We start from the raw sequence: 19,808 nt of genomic DNA, 5'->3' as shown, positions 1-19,808 counted from the left end.
ATTCTATTTATCAGACTAGTCAAAGCACCAGGCCAATACAGCTTATTTCCAACATACAATATTCGTTCAAGATTTAAAATTCCAGCATTCCACTCTAGCATGCAAGCATATAGATTTCATTTGCTTAGCATGCAAGTCCATATCATTTAGCCATATCTCTGAGCAAAAATTTAGTTGATTATAGGACTTCAGGGTGAACATGTGGAAACCACAATGTGACATCAAACAAACAGCTAACAGATGGAACTAAACAAGAGATCAACTGAAAATGACGGCTTCCTTCAGCCTTGCTCCTATAGACTTGTTAACACACATGTACGTGTCCATTATTGATGAGGACTCTGAGAATCCGCGGGCTGAAGATTAAATAAAAAATGCTAAAGGCCGCGTGGGGTGCGGATCACTCATGAATTATTGGCGCTAACATAACGTGAGGGACTGCTGCAAATCTGGGTCCACGCATTAACAATCGACCCACGTGGGTGGATGCGTTGTTTAGTCAACATGCATTGAGAGTGTACGAAAACTATTGTTCAAATCTGGACGATACGCAATAGACGTACACTTAGTCACACCCTTATGGACACCCTTACGCACACATGAGCACAGACGCATACGCACCCACGGACACGCATGAGCACACAGAGACAGCCTAAGACGCGGTGAGCGAACGTGGCATCGAGGAGGCATCGACTGTGGGATCTATTTTTGGAGAAAGATGTCAGGGCTTTGATAGGGATTATGTATAATCTAATGATGTTCGACATACAAATGCAAAACTTTCATTGAAATGATGGCAGAGAAAGAAAAAGGAAAGATGCAGATAGAAACAAAAGTTTTAGCCTTTGACGATAAGAGAAGGCATTCTCAGAACACTCCATAAAGATCAGTGATGTAAAATCAATGGGCGGGTCATCGGGTTTCACGTGTTGCCCATTCTTCCCTTCCTGACAGAATTTAATAATCCCTTTAAAGATGCTGTTTAAACCTTAGGGATGGATTGTTTTGTCAATAAGGCGGCTTTTATGAAAGTCTTAAAAGCATGGAGTGAAGTGTGGCGGGGCTACTTTAGAGAAACAGCGTCCACACACCCTGGATCAGGTTTCTGCGCCTGAGAGAAAAAAGGAGCGAGAGCAAAATAAAGAGAGAGAACTGGATGACTGGCATGCTTCACTTCTCTGACAGCCAAGCCCGCCCATGTCAAGAGAAGTTGAAACTTGTTCAAGAAAAGCTCTGGATGATTGCTCTATGTGCTCTTCGTGTGTAGTATCTGGCAACGTTCTTGTAGCTTCGGGGGGAAATGTGACCCCTGACCCAGTAGGTATCTTGGATAGGCAGTTTTACCTACACAAAAGCAAAATCACAAACCAGATCTGTGTGGTACATCAATTGTTTCTCCTACACCATGATGACAGCAAAGATTACAGTTCAGTTTATTTTCGAGAAATACTGATACTTATAAAATGTAGCATGCAACTCCATTAAGTCTGCAACATCTAGGCAGCAAAATCATCTTGTGTGTTTGCTATATCTATAATTCTGGTTGTAGTGTACACTGACAGTTATTTGCTTAAGTTGAGCAAAAGTGCTTATGTGTGAGTGTCACTGTTCATGCATGCATATGTGCATGTGTGTGTGAGCGCAACAGCGGCCCAAAGGATGCAAGCAGGTCTGGGTGAGATGAGCCATAGCCCATGTCCCGGAGCGGCCTTCACACAGCCTTCCTGTCAAGGTGCTTTAGCGTGAATATCCGTGGCCTTTCAACAAAATACCAACACACCCTGGGGTCAAACCGCCAAACAAAAGACATATTTACACCAGTGAGACACAGGCATGCGGCCCTACCTACACCCTCAAAATCCCCTTCTACATCAGGCGGAGATGGAGACATAGTGGAGAGCTCGGCTCCATGAAGCTGGATGGATATAGGGATTGTTTGCCTTTTTTGCGCAGTTGGGCTCAGTCTGTTCTCAAGTGTTTGCTAACAATTCTGCCATACTGGAATTTCAGCACTTGCTCAGACCTGAACTCTGTGTTGTGTCAACAGCAGACAAGTTGGAGTGGTTCTGTGTGTGTGTGCTTGCATGTGTGTGCGTTTAGTCATGTGAAGTCACTTGTAATGTGTGTTGGACCGCCTGTGCGTGTGTGTGTGTGCGCGTGTGTAAACGAGACCAGCGCAGTTAAAATAGTTTCTTTGTTTCGGAGAGAATGCGTCTCTATATGTGGAGATATATGTGCATGGATGGCTCTTTGGCAGTAAGTTGTCGTAGGATATGTGCGTGTGTGTATGCATGCATTCGTGCAGAGTCTGTGAACCATACAAGGGTGCACCCCCCCTCTTTCTCTCCCTCTGTCTTACATCACAACAGGCCCCAGGCGCTGCCTACATTTTTTCTTCTTTTTTCTACTTTTTTTATCCTCTCTTTTGTGGGGGAATGTGAACATGACAGACGGAGGGTGGATCGGCACTAGAGCATATTGGTTATGTTTATAAATCTAGGAACAGATTGGACCGCTGATTAGCAAGCCGACCACTGATTAGCTAATGAGCTTTTAGCATTACAGTGATTGCAAGGTCACGCTGAACTTCACCCCTCCAACAACAACCACAAAAATATACACGCTACAGCAAGTAACACTATATATATTTATTCTCTATGCACAACCCAAGTATAATGAATAAATACAAAAATATTGCCCTAGCCATATTTTCTGCACTGTTAATTTCACCAAATGAAATGACAAAAAATAATGAAAACTCTTTACATCATGGCAACACCTGTTAAAGATAATGGTGCATGAATCAAACATTGCCATGGTAATGTATATATCAGAAAACCTGATATCGGCATGGAGCCATCACAGTTTTTGTAAGGGAAGCTGAAGCAGGAAAGTGACTAAACTTGTCAGACCACAAATCTTTAGCTTTCATTTTTGGGATCTACTGATTATTTAAAAGTAAAAATAGTTTTTAGTTTTTTTTTTACTCAGGTAAATTCCTGGTTCCTGGTGCGTGGTTAGTAATGCCAGTCACAGCTTATGTGTAAGGTCTTGTATGTGTGTCAATGGAACTGGCGGTGCCAGCATGAGCTTTACAGCACCCGGCAGAGACCACCACAGTGACAGCTAGGCGGAGGCCCCATTAAACCTGCCGCCGTGATGTCATTTCCTCTCGAACGTGCCATGTGCTGCCACACACATGGCTACCAGTTGACGTCCCAACACTGTGCGGTTGTTTGTTTGCATGTTTGCCCAGACAGAGAGGCAGTGCCCTCTGGCCCAAGCATTTGCCTCTGGCAATCAGGCTGCAAGAAGAGTCCTCAGAGATAGATGACAGCATGGAATGGAGTGTGTTCCAATGTTGTGTTTGTGAGGTGGGCATATGATGGTGCCCTCCGTCTCTGATGTATTATTGCTCTATTTCTCTTGCTCTCTCTGGGCTGGGTGGGGAATCAGAGGAGAGCAGGCAGGCCATGTTCATGCCAAGAATGACCTCATAGTCCCCTGCTCCAGAGGAGTGGGGAACCGTCTCTGAAGCATGTCCAGCACCTCGCAGCAGTTGCACTCTGCTTTGTTTTTCGGTGGTCGGTTGAATGCCGCAACAGAGGTTGATCACAGCAATGGTCTCCTCTTGCCTCAAGCTGGAGGTTCTCTGGTCTGAAGTCTGCATATGTCTTCCTGGCTGCGTTGATCTTTTAAGCAACTCAAAGCAAGCTATGCTGCGCCCCTCTCTCCTTCTCACAGCCCGGCTATGTGTTTATAAAGTGTGTTCCTTAGCCCCCAGGCGGCGGCCCCACTCTTTAAAAGCGGCTTTAGAGGGGACTTCACAGCTCTGTTAATGGAAAGGTTTCGACTTTGTTTGGTGAGAGGAGCTTGTGGGGGTGCACCAGGGGTGAGTTTGCAGAAGTAATGGCCAGCCTCTGTTGGAGGGGGGCTGATGCGGCGAGGATTAGACCAGCCTCTACTTGAGACTTCCCCGAAAGCCCCCTTTACACCTCCTCTGTTTTCTTTGGGCAAGCTGTTTTGCCTTGCAAGAGTGGACCAGGTAATCCCGGTAAAGTCTGGGAATCTCTGGCCACATACACACGATGACTAGATATAAATGAGTGATTAAATCCTCCAAATTAGTGACTGGCATGAAGATGGCTGTGCAGATTTCACAATTATCTGCAAGAAACCTATAAGCCACCAAGTGTAGGATTGCTGTAAACAACTACATGCTTGTGTTTCTTCAATTTTCTAGCACCACACCTCAGATGAGCTATAAGTGTCTAACAAAGAATGACATCACTTTACTAACAACTAGTTCCCGTTCATGGCTCCTGCTTCCCCAGACTCAGTAGAGTGGTTTCTTCTTATGGGATTCCACCAACGCAGGCCAGTCTAAGAAGCAGTGGAGGGGCCGAGGGGGAGGCCGATGTTATTAAGAACGTGACGAGAGGTGAGAAAGGCAGGAATATTCAGTGCGAGGGAGGAAGAGGGGTGTGATGTGCTTGAATGGAATTGTCTGAGGTGAGAGATTCAAACGGGGTGTTGGAAGTTGGTCCTTTATGTACACCCCATTCCCCCTTGTCTGTCTCCAGCAATGGAACAGGTTAACGTCACTCCTCCAGGCTTGGGTTGCTGTGCGCTGATTAAAAGAAGTGTGTAAATGTATGTACAAGTGTGTGTGTGTGTGTGTGAGTGAGTGAGTGCGGGTGGATTGGGGGGAGGCAACAGTGTAAATGGAATCTGTGCAGCAAACAGCTGGACTAGTTTATTTAAGCACAGGCAGGCCATAGCGACTGACCCCAGATTGACTTAGAGAAAGGAGGAGCCAGGGTGGACTTTTATGACTTTTTGGGTCGAGATGAGATGCTCGTATTTGTGAAATTTGCCTTGAGCCATGCCAACATGTGAATTACTAATTACTTAAGTAAATGGATCTCCGGAGCAGATACTGATAATAAAGTTGGTTTCACCAGAGGGGTCTTACTGCATGATTAGCTAGTTGAATTATAGCAGTAGCAAGTTAGTTGGTGTGGGGGGGAAGCAACTTTAAAAAAAGAAAGAAAAAAAAAAGCTGTTTGCCAAGCTACAAATTATTTGAAATTGTTAAATTACAGTTTAGCTATAATTATTTATTCATTTTATACATTACAAGCTAAAAAAAAATATATATTTTAACTGTGTAACTAATTGACGGTACAATCAAGATTTTTTTAAATTTATATAATTTAAAACTGGCACAACTGAATCAATCTGAATGAGTGTTTCTGAATCTCAATTAGAGTGACAGCATTGAATTGAACTTATAAATTCATAGCCAGAAACCAAAAAGCACACTAATTTAAACTGTTTCGTTATTAATGAACATAATCTTTCATAAAATATTTTGCCTTATATTTAAATAATAAAGAATACCTAAAATGTCACAGAGCGACTCAAACATTTATTTATTTTAAATTGAACGAATCAAGTGTATGCTATGCATGAAAATGACTTAGTTTGATGTGTGTGCACAATACAGTGCAACACTGAAAACGACAACGCAGCACTGTAAGAAAGCAGCTTGTAACAGGAAAACTAGTGTTTTCGAAACACTAGAACTACTGTTACATTACTAAAACGTAGTTTGTAGTTATTTTTAGCCAGTTACTTCCCAACACAGGAGTTTAAACTGATTATTTTAACTGACAATTATCTTAAACCCATAATATCTTTTATATCTTTTCTTTTAATGCATATTTTTACTGCAGATTCCTGTAGAGCCACAGATGCAGATCCGAATCATCAGATCATTCTATTCCATCGGTATTACTGATATGCCTGTTTGTGGGTTTTTAATATACATGTAAATGTAGCTGAGTGTGTTGAAATGCGATTTCATGAGTGAATTTGGTCCTCCGTAGTCATGCATGCGCCCCCTCGCACAGTTTACATCTGAGAGAGAGGGAACGGGCGAACGAAGGGGGCATTTCTGAGAAAAAAAAATGACGTACTTCATATGCATTTAGATAGACATACTGAAATATAACCTTTTGTATCTTCAATCTGGATCTTTCCAGCAACGCTTATTAAATTATTCCCTAATTGGTCACGCAACAAAGGCAGCTGATGAAAAAGACAATTTCTTGCTTTTAATTGGCCATTTCACGTGCCGTTCGTGCTACACCTGTGCGTTTGTAATGAGAGTGGGATATTAGCAGAGGCCCTGGCAGACCCGACAGAGATCAGATCGACTGTCAGCAAAGGCAGGAATGAGCAATAGCGCTCCAACACGTTACAACACACACACACACACACACAATGAAAAGAACCAAGCATCCATCTAGGTTCATTTGGCTCATAAACACTCTCATTTCAGTCTTTTTTTCTCATCCTTTTAGTAAAGCTGTGTATTTTTAACCCTCCTCTTTTTACCCTACTTTGGAGGTGCCACTAGTGGCGTTTTTCTTTAAAATAGCCCCCCATTGTCCCAAGCTGGGCTGAATAGTCGGCTTCATTGTCTGCCTATGGGAAGTAGAAACTGAACAGGCCATAAATGCAGTCCTATAGCGCGGAGAGGTCGCGTAAAGGTGAACTTTTACTCCTAATGGAGGCTCCAGCTTTAGCCTGGCCCGTATGGCTCTCTGCTCCTTTTGATTGCCTTCTTAACCGTCAGCGCCAGGGCGTCCGCCTGGCTCACAGAACAGAGCATGACCATTCTTTTTCTTTTTCCTCACACTCCTAAACCCCCTCCCTCACCCTCACCACCTCTCCATCCCCCTGCCTGGTATTGTGTAGCACTTGTCCTTTGTTCCAGCTTTTGGCGCATCTGGCCTTAGATATAAGAAGGAACGAGAGAGGAAGCTTAAGATACCTTTAAAAAAAGAAAGAAAGAAAGAACAGCCATTTCCACAATTCAAAAAAAAAAAGAAAAAAAAAAAAGCGGCGAGCGGAAAAAAGGCAGAGGGAGAGTGAGTGAGCGAGGGAAGAAAATCCGAACGGCAGAGGTCAGCAGATAGACAACAGTGCCCCCCCTTTGACCCCAGCCTGAGATGAAGGCAGTAAAAGGAATGCCTAGTCTGAGACTCCCCCTGCTCTCCAGCCCGCTGCTGGTGATAAAACTCCAGACATTCTCTCATTTGATGGTGCACTGCCATGTCAGTACATTCCTCCCCTTTTTTTTACATTTTTTTTTATTAAGCCTTTAAGGTGATGTCGTAGAGTGATATTGGTGATATGAGAAATCCATGATCTCTGGTAAAATTAATTTAAAGGTTCAAAAAATATTTTATTCAAGTTTTACCGCATGAGAGAATTTTTACTGTGATATTACCATAAGAGTGTCAGTTACTTAGTAGTTACAGTTACATTTCTAAAAAAATTAAATAAAATAAATAATAATACTAAAAATATAATAATAATAAATATTAGTAATACTTAGAATCATATCTAAGTAGAATCCGATTAATATAGTTAATTATCCAAACTGTCCGTTTGGAGCAGTCCGTTTTATAATTAATAAAGAAGAAGCTTAGCAGATGCCTGTGAACAATTCTTTGTCTGTTAGTTCTGCTCTTTCTCTTTATCTCTCCCTTTCTCTCTTTCTCTCGCTCTCTCCCTCCACCCCAAGCTCTCCTCCCTTGCTTTTTCTTAGCCTGAAAAGAGTAGCGGGACTATTGTTTCCTTAAAAGTCTACTAATTCCCCCCTCAAAGGATGAAATGGAAGTGTCCAACTGTGGTAACAGCAGGAGGACATAAATCAAGTTGGAACCCCTGAGCATGGTCTCCTGGAGGTGACCAGGGTCACAGGGTCACTAGAGGGGATTTAGGCACAACAAGGCCAGAGCACTCCTATGTATGGTGCAAAGAAGCTGGGGGTCAGAAGCTACAGGGGCCAAATATGTTTTTGTCACAAATGTTAGGCACAATACGCAGAACTGCAGAGCAGCCTGTTCTTTTTGGCGGGTAAAAAAATATCCTCATTGAACCCACAGTTTCATTATTCTCCCTCTAGGGAGACAGAAGGAAAAAGAAAACATGGCTTGTACTTGTGTTCTTTGACAATGCAACACTTTTCTGTTAGCAAACATTTCCTAAACACATTAATTCCTGTGGTGCATATCAACTGCGTTACATCTGGCATCAGGGTTTGAATGGTTCAGTGGTTTAAAATAAAGTTGTTAAAAAAGAACTGCATAAATAGAAAAAACATCACTTTCTTCAAAGTGCTATTGTGCACTTCGCTTAGTAGGCAATATATATTAAGCTAGCACAAGTTCGTACAAGTCGTAAGCTTTGTGAACATTTCTGTGTTATGGAACAGCTCTCCGACACTCCCACTGGAGTACTAGAGGATTAGAGAAAAAAAATCCCTCAATTACCCCTCCGATTAGCTATCTGGGCTGATCTGGACAGCAGCAGGCTTGGACGTGACTGTGTTTACAAAAAATGATAGCAAAACCTCCAGTGACTTCAGTCATACGTTACATTTTTTTTTTTTTTTTTTTTTTTTTTTTTTTACAGGTTCATTAACGCAAGAAGAAGAATAGTGCAGCCCATGATCGACCAGTCCAACCGAGCAGGCAAGTCCCCCATAGTTTCTGTATTCAAGTCCCGCAGGCGAAAGCCCCCTGCAAGCCATGCACCCGGAGGCCCACCTGCCGGTAAATACTTAGCCCAGCCTGGATGTCAACAATGATTGACCACTAAAATCCATCCAATTAACCCAAAGCACTAATCACGCTGACTTGGGCACTATATAACCCAGTGACGAAGAGAAGCGAGCAAACACGTACGATGGATTAAAGTATTGCAACAATAACTACAACTGGATCTTCTCTATGCAACTCATTATTCTTAAAAACAGTGAAGAATTGTTCGGTCAAGTACAGAGTATAATTAATCTTCTTTGTTTTTCACACCTATTTTTTTGGCCATGTTTGCCTCCCAGCTCAGTTCTTCCTGTTAGTGAACAGTGCCCCTGGTGCATGGCTTGTTGTGGACTGCTGTAAATTTTATTACCTGTAATAGGGTTCAGGGGGCAGGGTTGCGTTAGGGACTCAGTAAAGTTCAAAGGCATTCATTGGGGTTGCGCTGTTGTTTTTCACCAAATAACCCCCCCAACACATACACACACACACTTTGAAAAGTGTGAACTCACGGTAAGTACATCTCAATTAGCTTGCGAGGGGGGAAAAATATATATAACTTTGGTTTTCCTCAAATTTTTGGGGTTTGCTATAAATGTTTTCTCTATTACAGAATATAGGCTTAGCTTTTTGTTCCCAGTACTTAAGCTTCATTGGGCATGTTCTGTCAAGTGTTTTATCTCTCATGAAACCCAAAGAAACTATGAAATGCCTAAGTCTGCATGTGTGTTAACAGATGATGTTTCTCCTGCGACTTAAACTTAATTAAAAGCAGTAATTGACCACTGTTCATTTCCCCCGCATTCCCTCACCATTCCCTCCTGCAGTAAGTCAAGGAGCTCCCTACAACCCAGATGGTCAACCCATGGGAGGCTTCGTGATGGACGGCCAGCAGCACATGGGAATCAGACCACCTGGTAAGACCTTGGCGTGTCTTCTCCTCTGACATCTCCCACCTTCCCACAAGCCCCCTCCTTCTCTTCCGCACTACCTCCTTTCTCAGTTTAAGACCCTTGGTTTGCACAGGTGTGGTCTAATGCACGACACCCCTTTGTCCCCTCATGTTTCCTTTCTGAGACCTCTGCTTTCTAATACCCATCTTCCCAGAATATGCTCTTCTAAGCCTCTTCCAACCTGTGTAACTGGTCACTGCTGCTAACCACTCATCCCCTCCCATGCACCTCACCACTTAAGCTGTAGGATTTATCCAAAGCCAGGCTTCCTTCCAACCTTTAGCCTTTGAATGCATTATTTACTTGTTTGTTTACTTATATTGTCTTATTTGTACGATATGGTGTTCTTTTCTTTTCTTTTAATAAATGGGGAATTGTGCTTTTGTTTCTTGACCTCCTGTCTCTGAGCCGTGGTCTGTTTATTTTCTCATCTTTCGGCATCTTCTTCTTCGATTGTTTTCTCTCCTTCTAGGGCCTATGAGTGGGATGGGCATGAATATGGGCATGGAGGGACAGTGGCACTACATGTAACCTTCTAGTTAACCAATCGCAAAGCAATGGGGGAAGTAAGTACAAAAGCAGGGTCACCAAGCATCCATAATTTCTGACATGTCAATTTGAGTTGCTTTTAAGAAATGGGAGAAACAAAAAATGTCTCTTTTCCTCCAGACAACAAGCTGCTTTCTCCTGCTTACCAATACTAATATTTCCTATACTTGTGGGTGACGAGCTTCGAACAAGAGTTTGTGTGCTTGTGTACATGTGCGACCTGTGCTGCCCTTTCTTACTTATGAACATTTTTGGCCATGTTACTAAACAGTGCATAGAGTCATATATAAAAAGGGGAAATGAGTGTGGGCGAGGGCGAGAGAGAGAGAGAGAGAGAGAGAGGAGGAGGAGGAATAGCTGTGTGGGGAAAGAGGCAAATGGAGGGTGGGGGGATTGAGATTGGGGTTTTGGTCGGAGAAGGGGAGGGGTGTGTTACCATAGCAACAGACTGATTGGCAAAATGTAAGCAGTCTGCAGCAGTGCAAGGAGAGAAAAGTGCATGTCCCCAAAGTGTCATAAATCTGTCTCCCTACAGTTGATGCATGAGTTACATTTATACACCAACCTGCGAGGCAACGCACAAAGAATTGCTCTCTCACCCTGCAGCCAAATACACAGCCACACATTTGGAAATTATGTCAGTCTTGCGTGGAATGTTTTAGGTGGAGCTGCTTCTATCGACCCTGACTTGGTCCACTATTTTCTTGTCTGTCTTTCCTAATAGGATTACTAATGGCAAAGGCAGGGGAGATGAAGGAGTGCAAAATGGAGGTGTGCACAGCAGGGTACACAGCTTAGTCCAGCCTAATTGACTATATCCAAATTAAATATGCCATCACAAGCGGTGTGACAAATGGATTTGACTTATTCAGTATACAAAAATAGCGATCATTAATGCAGCCAAGCACAGAATACCTCTGTTGTCAAAGAGACTCTCTGCCTCACTGTCTTTAACCGAGAGACATGGGCTGATAACACAAGCTCTGTGCTTTAGAACGTCACGTCCCCACTGTTGTGTGCGTATCTAAACACTGAGAGTGTTTCCCGGTGTCCAAATGGCTGCTTACAGCAGCTGCTGTAGTTCCCAGAAGAGACGAGAGAAACCTGCTTTAAACAGCCTCAATTTGCTTGCCGAATTCTGTAATTGGGCCGCGTGTGGAATCTTAGATGAGATGGGTTGAGGGGAAAAAGAGAGCGAGCGAGAGGGGGAAATGAGGAAAGAAAAGGAGGCAGAGTGTGACAGAAATATGTCGCCATGGTGAAGAATGCCCGGTCTTTATGGCTTCATCGCTGAAATTTCCTAGCTTGTCTAATTTAAATATTGTTACTATAGTTTCTAGGTCAATTAAACGCAAGTGATGTGTTTTATACTTCGCGACCAATTAAATTAATAGGCTATTACAAAAAAAAGTATCTTATTTGATTAAGAGACCAAGGCTTCATTATATTTTATAAGCAATTTTCATTAGTTGAGGAATTCTCCTCAAGGCGAGATTTAGCAGTTATTTGCTGGGAAGTCCCAAGACCTGAAATTAAGGTGTTCCAAGCAGTCACACTGCAACATTACTTAAAACCAAAGCCAATTAAACCTACTTAGCAAAGCGTTATGCTTTCTGCCCATGACGATTATAGAGCTTATAGCTCTCCGAAACAATACACCTGTCAGCGTGGATAAAGCCTAGCTACTCAAGCAGAAGAGGGCGAGCCTTTGATAAGCGAGGGAACGACTGTTTTATGACCATTTCCCCCCGTACCGTTCTTTGTGTTTCTTCAACAAAATTAGCCAAGGGTGGCCAAAATTTTTTCATTTTAATTTCAAGACAATAGTGAGCGCAGAGAGCATTAATTATGGGCATATGGACAAAAATGTCGCCCTCCCCGTCCATACTTGAACGCAGCTGGTATGCTTTGGTGAGCTGGAAGCTCTGCTGGAGACTCCTTTGTCTGAAATTTCATTCCTCCCATTCATTAAGCAGAAGTTTGTTAACCTTTTGCAGGGTCAAGGTACCCATTTTTCTGCTCTGAACTTTTACTTTTAAAGGGGGAAAGGGTCTTCAGGGATTTGGCTCCTGTATTGTCCATGTCAAACATCCCCTGTTGATTCGGTCCCATGGCACCTCTGAAAATAGACAGGCAAGGAACTCAATGTATTGATTGACTTATTAAGTGAAAAACCACATTTGCAACGTCTGCCCTTTTCACATCCAAGCATTGCTTTTCTGATAGACTGGATGTTTTCTTTTCTCACCAAACAACGTGTTCAAGGATTGAAATCAAATACAGCTGATGACCCCTCGAAAGCTCAGGTCAGGCTTTTAGTGGTAAATAATTGCAGGGGCATACAGATTACCGCTTCAGTGCTAGTGCAAAACACCAACCGTTATATATGCCATTCTGAAGCTGAAACCTAAAGACCTACAACCAGGGCAATAACAAAAGAGACGTTTTTTTTTTTCTCTTTTAACTTGAGGTTGATTTGTTGCTTTGTATTGCCGCTGTCACAGGGTTAGTGGCCTTTCTGCTCGTGGCACGTGCACGCACCCAGGTGAGGCCTCTCAAGTGACGGCCTTTGTAAATTTTCACCTTTCGTCTTTAATTTAAGCACAATGGTGGCGTTTCTCTAAGGGGCTCTCAGAGCGAGCCACAGACCTTTGCTCATTGTGTTTAAAGTGAGATAAGTGAGGGGAGAACGTGGAATAAAGGCATGGCTTATTTTACCTCATTTGTCATTGTTGTGGCTTCCTCTGGCATAAAGACTTGGCTCGTGGACACACAGCAGTTCATTTCCACCTATGTACCATTTAGCGTTAGACTTTCATTTAGATCCTTTCAAAAAGTACAACCTTTACTAGAATGTCTTTAAAATGTTTAGAGAGAGCAGATTTATGGATGAAAATTGTTGTAAAAATGATCATGTAAAAAAAAAAAAAAAAAAAAAAGTTGATGTCTTTTACAATATAAGCACTTCATAGTCACGGTTATCCAGTGGGGAGCCAATTATATAGATTTCATCACAGCATTGTTCTCTGAGGTGAATATAATATTAGCGAATTAAGCCTAATAACAGCTACATATCGACCTTCTGATTGACCTTACTGAAGGACAACCTTCCGGTTGACTAGTCGGGTATGACTGTGGCGGATTCCAGACCTGACGGATACGACACTGAGTACAGATCCCTGGTGCAAGCAGCAGTAAAGTGCTATGTTCAGGCCAGTAAGTTAGTCCCTAGAGAGCCACCCTCTCCCACTACACGGATTCCTCTTCTAGTCTCTTCCCATTCATTACAGAGGACAGTCCTCTCTCAAAGGCTTCTCTTACAACCTGACTCATATGCTTTCTGGTGCTGTGATTGTAGAGGGAAACCTTCCTTGTAAAGGAAACGATTAGTTTGATGACCTGAATATATAATATAATATATGCTGTTATGTGTGACTATTCCAAATGCTTCGTCAATAATTGTTATTATCTCTCTTTTTTAGGACTACAAGGCATGCCAGGGGATTACCTGTCACACAGTGGCCCGGTGGGTATGGCTATGGGGCAACCAGGCTACAGCGCCTCCCAGATGCCCCACCACCCTGCTCAGTTGCGGCACGGCCCTCCCATGCGTTCCTACATCCCTGGACACCCCCACCACCCAGCGATGTTAATGCACGGAGGACCACCTCACCCTGCCATGCCCATGTCAGCCTCTAGCCCCCCTATGTTCAATCCAGGAGACCCTACCATGGGAGGACAATTCATGGACATCCATGCCCAGTAATTTGCTAAAATGGATTCTTTAAATGACTGCTACGGATAGACGAGGAGCTGCGATTGGTTTTTCTGGGGCTTGCCAAGCACCGATTACATACTGACTTGTTACAGAGACTGAGGAGCTTGCATCTTGGCTATAGATTCGGACCAAGAAAAAAAAGCTTGATATCTGTATACTATGGGACACTTTAAAAGGAGGTGCCCTTTGCTTAGACACAAAAAGAGAGCGGGAGAGAGAGAACGAAAGATTGAATTTATTACTATATCAGCCTCTAAAGGGGAGGGATGAGGACATACTGTATACTGTTGTAAAATTGCATTGGACTTTCATAAGAACTGGGAAAAAAGTATTGTAAATGCTATCGTATTGTTCTGCATATTATGTTGTTTCTAATAGATTTTTTTTAAAAAAGGATGTGAACTTTTTTTCTTTCCACACTATGTGTGTGCCATCTCCATAGACTTTTGGCCTCCTCCATAAATCACTTTGCGTTTAAACGAGAAAAAAAAATATATGTGAATAAATCAATAATTCATTGAATACATGTTTGCCAGGCAATTTTTTGTCCTGTGGGAGGGCGGATTTCCCACGACCCATCGTGGCCTTAGGAAGAAACCGAGTGCTATCCACCTGTCTGAGCCGCATCCTCCTGCCTTTCAGGAGGTCTCCATTTTGCATTCCCAATTTGTTCATCATAATACAACTGCCCCCAAATCAAATTATTTTCACTTACCTTTACTGGACGTGTGAGAAGCTGAATGTAAAGAACAAGCATGTGTGAGTGAGTGAGTGAGTGAGAGAGGGAGAGATAGAGGGAGGGAGTGTGTGTGTGTGTGTGTGTGTGTGTGTGTGTGTGTGTGTGTGTGTGTGTGTGTGTGTGTGTAAAGCCAACCCATCAAACTTTCAGCGTTTAAGTTATAAATGGGATTTGGGATTCATATATGCTTTTGATTAAGCAAACCTGTTTTTGGGATATTGGTTTAATGTGTTGCTATCACTTGTTTGAATTTTGAAGAGTTTATGTATACATTGTAAATGAATAAATTTTGTGTAAAAAGAGGGGGAAATATTTTTCATATATTTGTGGTTTCCAGGCCTGGTTTGATTTTACATAGGACTGGTTCATTAAGCGAGGCTGTTTACTGACCCAAACGTTCAGGTTTTGTATGGCTGTCATTCACACAATTCTACAAATCCTTTAAATATTTTAACAATTAATTTCACAATGTTTTGGCATATCAATTAACATCGTGGTGCTGTTTTTCGTTAACACATTTTGATTAACCTAATATTTAAATGATTATCCGACATGAAGTAACTTTTTTTAAATAGCTTATTACCCGATGCTTACTTTACTTTTTAATGTACATTTCAATAACATGCATTACATGCTTTTGCCACCCTTTGCAATGAATTAAAAATGAAACCTGATCTAATTCTCCAAATTATTATCTAGGCGTTTTGAAAAATTTGAAATAGTAAACCTAGATCTTATGCGTGAGTTTAAATTACATTTGAAGTCTATAAGCCACTTAAAATGTTATAAACTGGACCTACAAGTTTATCTCCTGTAAAATACTTGGGTCACACCTTTCGGCGGTGTCCGGTCCCCACAGTAATTAAATTCTGAGTAACACAAACGAACAGGAAGTTATTATTTTATGAGTTGCATGTAACTGCAAATTGTTTGTTGTAGGCTAATTAATTATAATAAGGCAATGTGAGTTACAACAAAACACTCAGGAGCCACGAGGCTCCAAATGCTCAAGGCGAGTCCAACCGCAAGAAAAGGACAGCGCATATCACATATAGAGAGAAAAACATGTTGCAAGCAGATTTCAATTTGGTCTAAATGCTGCATATATTCAACTTTCTCTCGTACGTTTGCTAATGTGCAACAAATGTGCGGCCCGTTCGAAGGAGGCTCAAACGGGGGGCTAGATGAGGTGGAGGGACGGATAAAGGAAGAATTATCCCCCGTTTAGCATTAAAATTCATTTAGATAAAATTGCCACAAACACTTAAATGGGAAGATTAGTTCCCCCTCACGCCTTATTTCACTCACTCAATGGCTCCGTCAAGAGCGCTTGAAACGGCATTATCCAGACGACGACTGTTTCCAAGCTACCGGCTAAAACCGGGCGTTTAAATAATTCTAAATCAGACACAACTAATCGAAACGCATGTTTACGATGGACCCGGTACGACCACGACAGGGAAACGTCGTGTATTCTTGCGGGAACGCTGGAAAACTTCAGCCAAACGGGCGATGCCAGGCTTAAACTACACTCCCGCCATAAATCAATAAGTTCCCTTTCTCAACCCCCGTCCCTCGGTTTTCTATCGCCATTGTATTTTTTATTACCTTCTCTTCTGAATGTTTTGCTCTCAAGCAACGCGGAACACAGGCGACGTTTTAATGACACCGTTTCGGCTCCTCGGATTTGAATTCCTCAACCGTTCGCCATTCGGTGCTCTGGAGACACGGGCGGAGATAAATCCCATGTTTGACTGCCATCTTTAGGGGATCTGGGAAACTGTCCTTAAGGGGCATGTATATTTTATATCTTGAAATTTAAGCAGATATTCATCACGGACTGAAATAGTGAACCGGCCTGCTAAAATGCATACACATTTTGATAATTGCGTGTAAAATTAATAGCAACAGTTTAATAATAAATAGGCTAATTAAAGTGTTTTGGTGTTTTTGTCACGCATCGCATACACATTACGTATTATGAGCTGTTTAATGAACAATAGGCTATAACCTATGTCGTATTTATTTATTTACCCCCCTCCCTATTTTTTTTTTTTTTTTTTTAAGAAGCCACTGTTTATTGTTGTTGCTGTTGTAATTAACTAGTCTATTTTAATGCGTGGGCAAATGTGTAACAATAATAGTCTACGTGTAATAAAACACTGCTCCTGTTTTATATATATATATATATATATATATATATATATATATATATATATATATATATATATATATATATATATATATATATATATATACTGCCAATGCACAGCTAAACCTTTTATCAAATCTATGTAATTTAATAAAGACCTACATACGGAACATTAGCTTAGAAAGATCGGCTCTCTGTTGTTAGGTGAGTTTCCTAACGAGCGTTTCGTGACTTTCGCGAATGAACGTGATTATTGATTTTCTTCATTTATCCGCGGCTAAAGACACACGGGGACGACGCCTTTTCCATCTGTTGTTTAAGAAGAAAGAAGAAAGCTTTTATCTGGCTTTGACCACATACTGAACTCTGTGAGTAATGACTGAAAGAAATTTGTTCCATAAGCACGGAGGTGCCCAAACAGGACTTTCTGCCTCCCATAAAGAGCGGCGTGGGTTGTGCTGTTGCATGTTTCTGTCATCTGTGCTCTGTATTCAAGTCGTTTTGCTTCGATTTGAAAACTTTCACAAAGGGTCATGTGTCTCCGAGGCAGTAGCAGTGGCAGATGCAAATGTGATCCACTTTCCATTCACTGCTCATATTTTAAAGGGTTATGTGAGTCCACGCGAGCGTGTTTGTGTCAGTGATTGATTTTTCAGTCATTTATTTATTTGTATTTTTTTTTTAAACAGGCATCTATTTTAATACCATACACGGTTTCGTTACGTTTACGTACTCCCACGATGTATTGTATGTAATTGTATGTGTATTGTATGTATTGTATGTAATCGCTACACCTATAAGACGAATGTTTTACCCGTATGATTTTAGTGGAAGGTGCTAGAATATAAACTTTTAACATTTTACAGTATTGCAAGTATTGCAAAAAAAAAGTGTTTTAGTAACCTAAGCGAGATTTCAGTTAACACGTTTAACGTTAATTTTAATTTTTACAGCTTGTCCTATATGTCGAGCAAACGGCCCGTATCGCTTTTTTCGCTGTCTTTTATTTTCTTGCTTGTTTTGAAGAACTCAAAAGGCGCATGAACGCGCATTTCGGCAATCACAGCAGGCCGACATCAAAACGCGCAAAACATATACTAAGTGAATGAATATAAACAGCTAGGTCGATTAATATAAAATTGAAAAAAAAAACAAAACAATAAAAAGTGCTTTTTTCTGTTTCACTGGGGTCGCGAGCGTGTTAGCGCGTAGAATAATGTTATGTGGCAGCTGGTGGACTACTACAGAGAAGTCTGGAGTGAAGAGATGGAGTGTCCAAAACTGCAGGGCCATTTTGGATGTCATCTGTTTCCTTGGTGACTTCGCCCACCCCTGAAAGCCCCTGGGCTCCAGGATTGTTGGAGAGAAACGCGCTATTTTCTGCACTATCATCTATCACTGTCACCACGTAATGATTCCCCTCGCAGCTCCTTATTGATGTTTGTAATTGCATTATCTCATAAGGGGGTGATCAATGAAAGCGGGCTGCATTCGGGGGTCAGAGGATGCAGGATTGCTTTATTGTCCGTTCAATTCAGTAAGCGCTTATTATACAGCTTTGTACTCCACAATTAAAGAATATATATATATATATATATATATATATATATATATATATATATATATATATATATATATATATATATATATTATACACACACACACACACACACACACACACACATATATGTGTGTGTGTGTGTGTGTGTAATCTCGTGGAAGCAAACAGCATACAAATAATGAACAATTAAGTCTACAAAATTCTACAAAATTCTACCATGTTTACGTGAACAAAAAGACACAGCCCATCGCGCGTAAACCAGCCAAAAATACATTTAAGTAATAAGGAATAGAGCCCGTCTGCGAAGGCTTCGGACAGTGATATTTATTTGTTGTTTGTGCTAAAACAGACCAGACGTATTTAAAAACACACGGTGGCATTTTTTTTTTTGACAGATTGCTCTCGGTGGCCATGAGAAGCTGAGCGCAAAACGAAGCTCGCGGATGAAGTAATAACGTCTCGTTTCGGCTTTCAGAGGGAGGTCGGCGAGCCCGCGAATCAAAGAAATGCGCGCGTTTCCGTGAAGGACGGACAGCGCGAGCGTTCCCACCGACGCAAGCAGCGCGTTAAAACGGCTTGTATCTCTATAAAGACAGCAAAGCAATGAATTAGCACGTATATAAATAAACCATTATTTTAACTGAAAATTATAATAGCAATTTTAAATAAAAGGCCACCTAATGCCTTGTGTAAATAACTAAATACAAATTAAATAGGCTTTTATTTATATCTTTCTTTCTTTTTTCAAATTACGATAATTTCAAGCTACTTTTTTATGTGTTGCTAAGTGTTTGCGACGCCCCTGAAAATATACGATCGATATATTTATTTATTTATTTATTTACCGGCGCAGAACTCGAGCCCTTAGCCCCGTTATGGCGCGGAAGAACCGCTGTGGTCAAATATAAATACAGATAGACGCGCGCGTTGCTCCTTTCCCGCAAATACAGCGGCGCTCACGTTGGAACAGAGCGTTTCCCTAACTGCAGGAGTTATTACGTTGTTTATTAGCGCGTGCATTAGGCTGTTGTTATTATGAATTCGTGCAAAAATGCGGTATGGGCTGCACTGCTCGTTCGACCGTTCAGATGGCTAAATGAATGAATAGGTGAAGCGGAAGGACCGCTTCTGTGTTTCGGTTCGGACCCGCAGTGTCCCTCTCACTTTCTCCCTCGATCGCTATCAAGGTCAGCGCAGCCGCGGCTTCCGAAGGACGAGAGCCGGTAAAGCAGCCTCGGATGTCAGTGAAAGGTGCGCCAGCCCGGCTCCCATCTTCACCTGGTGAGATCCGATCCAATAATAGCCGTTGTGTGCTAGGCTTTAATGAGAGCTCACCGACCCCCACCTGCCCAACAGTCCCGATGAATGCCAAAACGCACTCAGCAGCATCATTTCTCCGCTCTCTTTTATGTTATGAGGTATTATGTTTCGCTTACAATAACCACTTATGTTCTCCCGTCG

General features: G+C 41.9%; 1 protein-coding gene across 2 annotated transcripts in view; it reads left to right on the top strand.

Annotated features, from left to right (window-relative positions):
- meis1b (Meis homeobox 1 b) overlaps positions 1-14,763 on the top strand; it is a 60,378-nt gene extending 45,615 nt beyond the window's left edge. The window contains exons 10-13 of one of the 2 annotated variants that reach the window (XM_043231872.1): positions 8,491-8,549; positions 9,443-9,532; positions 10,041-10,134; positions 13,600-13,738. In XM_043231872.1, the coding sequence (XP_043087807.1) occupies positions 8,491-8,549; positions 9,443-9,532; positions 10,041-10,099 (208 nt within the window). In that variant the 3' untranslated portion in view covers positions 10,100-10,134; positions 13,600-13,738. Of the gene's footprint in view, positions 1-8,490; positions 8,550-9,442; positions 9,533-10,040; positions 10,135-13,599 lie in introns of both variants that reach the window. The other variant, XM_043231871.1, reaches the window with a different exon arrangement.
- The last annotated feature ends 5,045 nt before the right edge of the window (positions 14,764-19,808 follow it).

This window comes from Puntigrus tetrazona, unplaced genomic scaffold, assembly GCF_018831695.1.
Source record: "Puntigrus tetrazona isolate hp1 unplaced genomic scaffold, ASM1883169v1 S000000469, whole genome shotgun sequence".
Lineage (NCBI taxonomy): Eukaryota > Metazoa > Chordata > Actinopteri > Cypriniformes > Cyprinidae > Puntigrus > Puntigrus tetrazona.
This window is presented reverse-complemented; position numbering and strand designations above follow the sequence as displayed.